Source organism: Oncorhynchus tshawytscha, linkage group LG06 (assembly GCF_018296145.1).
Source record: "Oncorhynchus tshawytscha isolate Ot180627B linkage group LG06, Otsh_v2.0, whole genome shotgun sequence".
In the NCBI taxonomy this organism is placed as follows: domain Eukaryota; kingdom Metazoa; phylum Chordata; class Actinopteri; order Salmoniformes; family Salmonidae; genus Oncorhynchus; species Oncorhynchus tshawytscha.
The window spans coordinates 72,676,976-72,687,166 of NC_056434.1; the positions used below are offsets into that span (position 1 = coordinate 72,676,976).

General features: G+C 39.6%; 1 protein-coding gene across 1 annotated transcript in view; it reads right to left on the reverse strand.

Annotated features, from left to right (window-relative positions):
• Positions 1-7,522, reverse strand: part of LOC112253050 (VPS10 domain-containing receptor SorCS1-like) — a 49,784-nt gene extending 42,262 nt beyond the window's left edge. The window contains exon 1 of the mRNA XM_024424919.2: positions 6,536-7,522. Within this exon, the coding sequence (XP_024280687.1) occupies positions 6,536-7,315 (780 nt within the window). The 5' untranslated portion in view covers positions 7,316-7,522. The remainder of the gene's footprint in view (positions 1-6,535) is intronic.
• Between the last annotated feature and the right edge of the window lie 2,669 nt (positions 7,523-10,191).

Genomic DNA, 10,191 nt, shown 5'->3' on the forward strand with positions numbered 1-10,191 from the left:
TAATTTCATCTGGCACTATGGTGGCACTTGAAGTAATGAGTGAATGGGCACACACTGTTTAAATCCACGTTGTTTCCACATTATTTCAATGAAATTACATTGCCCCAACATGGAATAAACGTTGAATTGACATCTGTGCCCAGTGGGGAGTTGCCTATTTTGCATTCTTTCCCTATTGAGGTGGTAAATAAGCCTAAAATACAAAATAAGGGAGAAAATAAACTTTTGACAACCTCATCTTCAAACTTACAAATATTGTTATTTTTATCATTGGAAGCGGTTTGAGCAGGATGGCCTTAGGAAGTGTGTATCATACATTTTTACAACAGCAGCTAGCAACACATCAGCCTTAATATGGACGCTTGTGTCAACAGCCACACACATAAACAAATCCCAAACCAACTTCTGAGGACTTGTCAAGGCATAATTTTGCATGAGGATGGTGCATCTTCTGTACAAAGGTAAATCAGGGAAAATGCGCTATGTTGTGCTTTTTTAGGGCTCAGCGTGTTTCTTCCATGGCAAACACTACCAACGGTGGTCTATAAATAAATGAATAAATAAGTAAACAATGCATCTATCGTTCATCCTAGGCACAGCAAGGCTCTCCTCGTAAATATCATGGACATCATCTTTGAGGAGATCGTAAAGAACCCCATTGTTATATGGCTGTTATACAAGCCTTTACTTAATAGGTATTAAGACACATAAATTGCGAGGTGTCACGTAAATTGTTCCAGATGTTAACGCATGGCTCTCTGTGGACAGGTCTATTTTCCCCATTGTAATTGGAAAGGAGAAACTCTTTTCCTATTCAGCGTTTGTTTGAACCTAAATCAAAGTCTGTGTATCACTTCATTAAAATTATATCAGCCAATGTTAACGGATTGATATTTCTCTTTCCCTCTGCACTAGATACTTGAAGACAATATGGAAAAATGCCATTTGAAAACATGCTAAATTATGCAACGGTCTCAATGGTTCACTGCATAAGAAACCAGTGTAAAGGTCTTCTACTCCTTGGAGATGACCTATCTTCTGGGACCATTTTTCTTCCCAATTGTACCCATTTATTTTCTTTGTTATTTGGCCTTTTAGTTGATACAATGAACCAAGAAATATGGTTATTTTCATGAAAACGTGTATCTATTGTGGTTGGCAAAAGTGTGGTGAGGAATAATCTCAGTGTCTTGTAAACACGGAAGAAATATAGAACCCTGCGGATTGGGAAGTAGAGATTAATGGTCTACCAATAACATGGCCTTTATAACTTCCAAAAGTCCCAATCTGTTGGACATTGTCATACACAATAAAATGACCTAGAGCAGTTTGGAAAATAGAGCCAATTACTTCCCGTCTCCTGGATAGTCATTAATTTAACCATTTACTTGGAGAAGGTCCAGTGGAAGTCTCAAATCATTTGCACCCACTCAAGTGCCAGCTGTAAAACTAGAGGTGTTAGGCTAGTTGAAAGTACACACTGAAGCTCTCTAAATGTTGTCAATATTTAATGTACCAGGCATCAATATACATAGATACTTAATTTTGGAGATTGTTCTGTGTTAAACAGGGGGTATGGGCTGGGTGCTTACTTGCTATCTTACTGTAGCCATAAACATTAGTGTTAGAGAGAGTCATGAAGAAACTCTGAACCCCCAAGAGCAATACAAACCTATTAAAATCACCAATGCTCTGAAGCTAAAATGTGTAGATGAGGGATTTGGTTGGGGTAAAGATACATTACAAATTTCTAGATAAAAAAGGGCAATGCAGGAATTATACTTTATCAGTTTTCTAAATAAGTGCACAGATCCATCCCTTCCACATCTTGACAAAGATGAGATGTTAGAAAGCTTTTAACATGTCGAACACTCATCATGCCATGTTAGCGCCAAATGTCTCCCAAAAAAATCATGTGACATAGGAGAATAAGAAAAATGATTTCCAAGCCCTGTGTAAATCTCAAACCTTGGAGAGTGAATGCATTGGTATGAATCTGATCATTATTGAGGCATGAAAGGGGTTTTATAGTGAATTAAACAAGCTTAGTATGAGGAGATTACCATGGTGGAATGAAGGCATTGTATTAAGACGGTTGGAGGGATAAGGGATAGAGGGTGGAGGTGGGAACTTTCTATTAGTGAAGGATGAGGAGCACCTGAAAGACACAAATTAAATGCAAGACAGGCTATACATTACGATTCATTCCCAGACTCAGTGACTCCCTGATCCAGCCTTATCAGCTTCAGGAATTAAGTTACATCATCAATAAAACTGTCGACATATTTACCCACTGCAATTAAATAGATGGATGACTCCATAAAAGCAATTGTTACCCAAGTAACTGATCAGAATATTAATAGGGTAGTTTTCTATTTGTACCCTATAAATGGAAAAGCACAACTAACACATTACCCTTTTTGGCTTTTAAGAGTTTATCTCACAAACTATTTCCACTACTACAACACTAATGATGCTGATGAAACAAGCCAGCTCAAGTCTCTCCCCTCATGTTAACCCTTACTGTACAGATGTGAATTGTTACACTGCAGTCACAATACAATTTAGTGCTTAATAGCAATTGAGTAGCCACCCGCATTCTTAGAAATGTACAGTACATTTTGGCAAATTAATATAAGATGTAAATTAGCATTTGCAGTCCAACACAATAAGTCTAAAGAATTGTGACAGATTCCCTGGGAGTGGAACAGGTGTTAACTTTCAAACAGATGTTTCTATTGGTTCATAATGATATTAACATTAAAAGCTAGGAATTTTGAAAGTATAAAGTTTCGTATCATCAGCTATTCCCACAGCTATACGTTCAAATCTGACTTATTTCCTGTGTTTTACTGGGTGAACCTCCTTTTGTAAGAATAAAATGCATAAACAATACTTTCTGTTTCCAGCTATGTCTGTTGGTACGAGCAAAAGCATGTGAAGCTCAGTGCTCTCAACCATACAACCTCAACATGTATTATTGGCTTGCTTTTGTCTGCCACATCAATTTATATCTCTTTATCCACACAGACATTGTTTCCTGGTAGACCAGATGTTAGCTAGGGCTGGATTGTTTGACGTCAGAGCTATTTGCTCTCCCATGGATAACAGGTCAAATGGATCATGAATTATAAGGTGACATCACAGTAGTACTGTATATGGCAAAGATAAATGATTTAATGTCCTCGCATGACTCTCATAACCACCAGGATTTCCAAATCATGCCATACCATGACTGCTAAAGGTAAGATTACTCGACAATAGCAGAATACTCTAGATCACGGTCATATCTGCCTCCTCCAACCATATTAGTATCTTCTGACATTCACTACTGTCAACTATGAGCTTTATCATGAACAAAAGGATATTTGAATATCTGTAAATATGAGAGTAGCTACTCAGGATACAGTAAAACTAGCTGGATATTCAGCACATACATGTAAAACTCCTTCAAACTGGCCTTAACATAAAAAGAAAACATCTACCATAAACATGTATTACATGTTAAAATAATGTTGCACACCAAAATGCAAATGACCGATCATTACATTTGCAACCACTACAGATGTAGGATCTTCATTTGAGCCAGTTTGCCACAGCAGGAACATAATCCTGCAGCGACAGGAAATGTGTATTATGTGGATTTTAATGGGCTTTTGTTTTCATGGGGGAAAATCAAGGCTGAATTGTCAAAGTGGAAATTACAGAATTCAGGAGCCTTTTTAAACCTCAAATACACAACGAGTTTTCAATTTCCTACATTGCGGGAAAGTTCTGCCACACGGTGATCAAATTAAAATGCTGCATCTGCAATTGAATATCCATTTTGATCTATGTTTCCCTGAATCTCAGTGAACCATATAATGTTAATTGGGTACCAAGAATATATAGTTAGTCACCATGTTAGGGATACGCTGATGCTATCATACCATTAAGAAAAGCCTAAATTAAAGAGGCATTACAAACACCCCTATGGCAGACATTCTTTTGTTGTTGATTCTTGACGTGATAAATCATCAGAAGCCCCTCACTTCTTCTTTGAATGTATGCTTTTGCCGTAGTAACTCCTCCTTAAAAAGAATGAAGTGCAGCTGTATTCTCCAGCCAGACTATGGCAGCCTGCTGAGCCTAGACACTTCATCGTGCATGAGGGAACTCTGATCAATGCTGGCAAGATTAGACATCGAGTGAGTTTGTTTTCTACCCAGCCCAAAAGTAGCACCCGCTGAGCAGAGGACGCTTTAAAAAAAACACTTTTAACTCATATAAATGTCTTCTGAAATGTGGATGCTTAAAGATAAAGATGCAGGGTTGTGTGTGTTCTGTTGACAAACTCTTAAGCTACTGTACATCACCAGCAATGACATTTGTCTAACTTTGATATAATTCATGCTAATTAGATGCACATTTTGTTAGAGCTGCAACCAAAGCAAATGTCCATGAAATACCTCTGCTATAAATCTACTTTCGTAATTTGTTTTGAGGTTAGGACATGAGCCATGACCATAGACATTAAAACCAGTAGACAGTGATACAGTAGCATCCATGTATTCCTATGGAAAACTCCCGATAGCGCATGAAGCCAGAAGTATTTTAATTTAAAGTAAGCCATAATGCTGAATGGGGCTGAATGGCACCAAAAACATTGTTAAGGATCATGGTGAAAGTGGTAACTAGCAATGGATCATGGTTGATGTAGTTGTTTCCATCCTGCCTGAGAGAGTCAACCTTAAGTCAACCTTAACCTCATAGCTTGCCAGCCTGTGAAAACTCTGTGTCAGCACGTGGTCCTGTGTGACGACAAATGTAGTAGTCAGAATGACTCTTGTATAATGTCCTCAATTTTGCAACCCTACTAGTGACCCTTAGGCGACATGCTGAGGTCTAAAAGCCTGCGTTCCCTCTCTGCAGCACACTCAGTGCAGGACTGAGGTCCAACAGAAGCCCCCAAAATATGAGTCACAGTAAAACATTGAAGATGTCAACTGAACAACTCTGGTGTTGCTAATGTAACGTTGAGACTGGTAGATTGATGTTGCAAGAGAAAAAGCAAGAATGAGTGCTGATGCAGGTTGATTGTGTAATAATGGTGATGACTTATAATAGCTAGTATAAAGAGGATGATGCATCTAATGCAAAGGCGAAAGTAAAGACTGATGGGGAAAAAAAGGTGCAAATGTTGCCCTCGCTTCTGTCAATATAATATCCCATATAACATCCCATTTATACCTTGGAATGTATTTTGGGATCACACCTAATGCCATACCCCTTTTTGAACATTGGACCAGTAACTGAAAGGTTGCTGGTTCGAATCCCTGAGCTGACTATGTGAAAAATCTGTCGATGTGCCCTTTAGCAAAGCACCTACTCCTAATTGTTCCTGTAAGTCGCTCTGGATAAGACCGTCTGCTAAATGACTAAAATGTCAAATGTAAGTGACAGCCATCTGTTCGTGATCAGATCTGGTGAACAAGCAAAGGTTGCATAGCCTCCCTTGTATAATGAAGCATTGGTTGTAATATCCACATGACAATTAAGGAAAGTTGATGGGAGGTAGATATAGGTATGATAGGTATGATAGGTATGATCCTAATCCAATGCTAAATGAAGATGAAAATCATACACATATTAGAACAATAAAGTATGTATAAAATTATCCAAAATAGAAACAATATAAATGAGATGTGCACTGAATTATATAACACACCCAGGGCCACAACACTGCTTCAGTTCTAGCATCACCTTAAGAAATAGACTGTTCCACTACAAATGCGGTCTTTGAAGAGAAATCCACAATGGTCTGCTGCATTTGATGCCAATCTAATGAGGGATTAACTCCCATTAGCCTGATATTTTGAGGATACAGGTCCGGGTTGCTGATAAGCATTTCTTTTGACAAATGGATTTGTGAGAAGTGTCATGTAAATAGGCTAACAATGGATTGCTTGAACATGTACAGCAGAGGTAAAATAACAAAAATCATTGGACCGTGCCTTAATCCTCACATCTACCCTTAATTCCTGGGTCATGCAAAACCTCCACCCACACAAAGATAGACAGACTAAAAGAAACACACTGATCGTGAGTGAGAGTGTTTGTGTGTGAACGTGTATGTGTGAGTAAGTGTGTGTGCGTGTGTGTGTGTGTGTGTGTGTGTGTGTGTGTGTGTGTGTGTGTGTGTGTGTGTGTGTGTGTGTGTGTGTGTGTGTGTGTGTGTGTGTGTGTGCGCATGTGTGTTTCTTATTTCGACAATCTAGCTCTTCAGCATTCTCTCATTGAACCGCCTGGTGCACTGGTCTGCACTGCCCACTGCTCTCCCAATGCCTCCCAATATTTTCCAAGTGCCAGGATTTACACTAGTGGCCTACACACAACTAATTAATTACATATCATACCCTTCAGAAGACAAAGTCCACCACCTAAAATGAAATTTTAAGAGGCAGAAAACATTATAGGCTAACTGTTATAAATTCAAAATGATTATGCCATGCGCTATAATGCAAGGATGCAATCATCATAGCCAAGTTTCACTTACGCTGCTATTTTGGCCGGACCAATGCACCATGGCTTGGTTATGAGCTGAATCCCCCGTGAGTGCGAATGTAGAACTACTAAGTTTCAACTCATGTTGCCCGGGGGTTGACGCATCTTCACCGTTCCATCCGAATCCGGACCAAGATGTTTTGCTCTCCGCGGTTTGGAAGCTGCGCTTTCGTCGACGGCTTAGGTTCCTCAAACTTGCCCCAGCCTTCTTTTTTGATAACTCATGTCGTTTAAGTCTATTTTCTCTTCCAAAACTATTAATTGTATTATGTCTAGTGTTATTGACGGTTACTTTATTGAGGGTGGCAGGTGGCGGCATAGGCCTATCTGTGAGTTTGGAGGTGATGCCCGAGCCACTTTGATGTTGATAGAGCACTTCAGAACTGTCCACGAGCCGACGTTCTTCTAATCCACGGCTGTATGATTTATTTACAAACGGTTGCTCGGATTCAGGGACTGAACTTCTTGCCTCGCCATCACCGGAGACGCGCGCTAAATATTCCGCAACATTGGCTTTTTTACAGCTGCTTTTAAAGGGGTGACAACCTGGTGACTTCTCTGCAACCCCCACAGCTTCATCCTCTGGTCCCTTTCCAAATGGATCAAATCCCACTTTCGAGAGTTCCCGGGGAGCCGGCTTGATAACAGAGAGTTGGCTTGATGGAATGCACCTTATATTTGTTTTTGTCATGTCCATGCTGGAAGTTAAGGTAAAAAGACACATCCACATAGCAATGAGCCAATGAGGGCAGCAACCGACGGTTGTTTCCATCCCTAGTTTAGGTTAGTCCGATTTGAATTATAACCTGAAGATAATTAGACTACTTTTTAGGGTTTGATTATTATCCGCTGAATCGCTTCGGGAACGGAGGTTGCTACAGTGTGCGAAGAAGCGCTCACAGAAGTAGTGATGCAAACGATGCACCGGAGGAGGAGCTGGCGGTTGGATTCGGTCATGATAGGAGAAGAATAGCCAGAATCCGACTAGACGTTCATTTGGAGAGAGGAGAAAAGGGAGCTATCTCCTGTACTTTAACATGATAGCAACCCTGATAATAAAGTGGTCTTACTGTTTAGTGGAAGTTCTTCTCTGAATAACATGGAAAATGATACATGGAGTATTATTTCAGTCATATTTTCATTAAGGAGTAGCCTATATAACATACTGATATATGCATTGTAAATAATGCCCTTAATAGGACCAATTGATGCACATAGGATGAATGAATGTTGCCCACATTTTCAAAGCAATTTTTGAATTTATTTTTGCACATTTCAATCTTTGGGACCTTAAATATGTCCATAATGAGTAACACTTTATATTATCATTAATAAGTCAATAATATACCAATTATAAGGCATGTGTTCATGATTTCGTATTTATTATTAGCCCATTACATTTTCAAACGCAAGTAAGCTATAAAAAACGGGTAAGAGTTATAACATATTATTTATAAGGCATATCTTAATTAACAGTATATCATGTATAAATAATAAGGATATTCACATGACATTAAAAATGCTGTTCAACATCATTCCTCTGATCAATGTCTTTCTTACAAATCCATTAACTAATCATTAGAACGGGTCTCGAACCAGCGGCAGCTGCAAAGCAGTTTGCACTACGATGCAGTGTCCTAGACCGTTGCGCCACTGGGGAGGCTCATGCAAAAAGGTTTTAATGCTTATGAATTGTCTTGCACAAAGTATCAAAATACTATCAAAATACTACACGGGACGCTTATCAAATAATTTAATTTAGATGTTAATTATATTTTTTTTGCTCACATAAGCAATGAGAAAATATAGAAAAATAAATCATGAAATGTTAATTTTATAAAGCAGCCCATACAGTCATCTGCCAGAGAGTAGCTTCAATCGGCCCGAGCCCCAAGTAATACATTTGGGCGAGATAACTCACACCGGAATCGGGCCGAGCCCCAAGTAATATATACATTTGGGCCAGATAACTCTCACCGGAATTGGCCCGAGCTCAATGCCCGCATCCTAGCAATAAATCCAGACTCGGGCCACATGACGTCGGCCGAGTGTGACTTCTCAGCCGAGTTCACCGACTCAGCTGGAATCAGCTCAGATCCACCATGCTAGCTGGGTAACTTCCTGAAATTCTACACATTTTGACATGGGGCAAAGAGAACACTTTGCAGTTTTTATAGCTAATCTCATGCTATTATACATGACTTCCCATGAGGCTGAGCAAAACTTTTACTGTTTTAAATTTTATTTCCTGCAATTGTACACATTTTGCATTTTGGTGCAGAGAGGAAAATGTGCAGTTTTATAGCTAATCTCATTCTATTCTACACATTTTGCCCTGAGGCTGAGAGAACATTTTGCATTTTTAAAGCCAATTAAAGCTGAAGGCACTGGATTATGACCTGTCTTGTTTGCTAAAAGAACAAAGGAAGTAGGCAGTGGCATGGTGCATATAGCCATAGAAGCACAGTGACATATGCCTCAATGCAGTCATATTCGTGGTTTATTGGGGGTGTGGCTTTCAGTTGCTTATTTCTGACTACCCATCCCATGGGCGTGAATGCCATTCCATTGCACTGGATTATGACTACAGTATGAATTATATCTGATGGTGTTTGCATGTTTCGGTAAAAAGAAAAATAATGTCCAATTTGGAACACTGACAAGTTGAGAGCATAAATTATTTATTTCTTTGCTCAATCTGATTGAGCTCAGTAGGTGGGTCCAGGCCCACCTAAGCACCTGAGTTAACTTAGAGCAAAGAGCATCAGATATTCAGCAGAAACATTCCCTCAGACAGCGATATGTAGATCATGACTCTGGGACATTATCCTGCTCTCACCGTGACATTTTCTCTGAACCTTCACCTTCGTTATTGCCATCAGGAATTACAGGTTTGAAATATTGCTGTGAAATACAGTGGGGAGCTCTGTTGTGTTGCCATTTCAAAACTGGCCCATGACCTGTTGTCATCTTTGGAAAATGTCCCTTTTGCCAATCTAATTGAGTGTCCAGGGACCTACAACAATGCACTGTCAGTGTACCAACACAGCTAAAATAATGAGCAGGTCAGACTCTAAGAACCTTCATGCTGTGAGTTACAATTGTCTAACGGTGTGGGGTGCTAATATTATAATTTTATCTTCTGGCTGGCATTGGTACTCACCTAAATTTCAGTGGGTTGCAATGGAGGTGTGGCCAATCATTTCACCAGCCTCCTATTCTGGGAAAGTAATACAACATCATTCTCTTTATTAGCAGAATAGTAACGCATGAAGTTGCTGAAAATATGCTAAATTATGGCAATACATTGGCTATAGCATACAATATATGAAATCCTTCATACTGTGCAATAGGCTTCTTGGATTGAATGCAACATTGGTGCAAACCATTAGAATCCTCACCATGCTAGCTATTTGATTCTATTCCTGGGTAACATTTAGTCAATAGGAGGAGGTTGGTTTTGACTGATGCCTTAGAGAGTCTCTATATTGATCTGTCCTCCCCATCGCTTTGCTTGAGCCGGGACGTGTTCCTGTTACATGGAGGGGTCAGCAGCACAGGGCCGTCTTTCATTCAGAGCCATTAGCAATGCAGTGTGCACTAGCTCTCTCAATCTGTTTCAGTTATCCTGCATCAGACAAGAAGGAA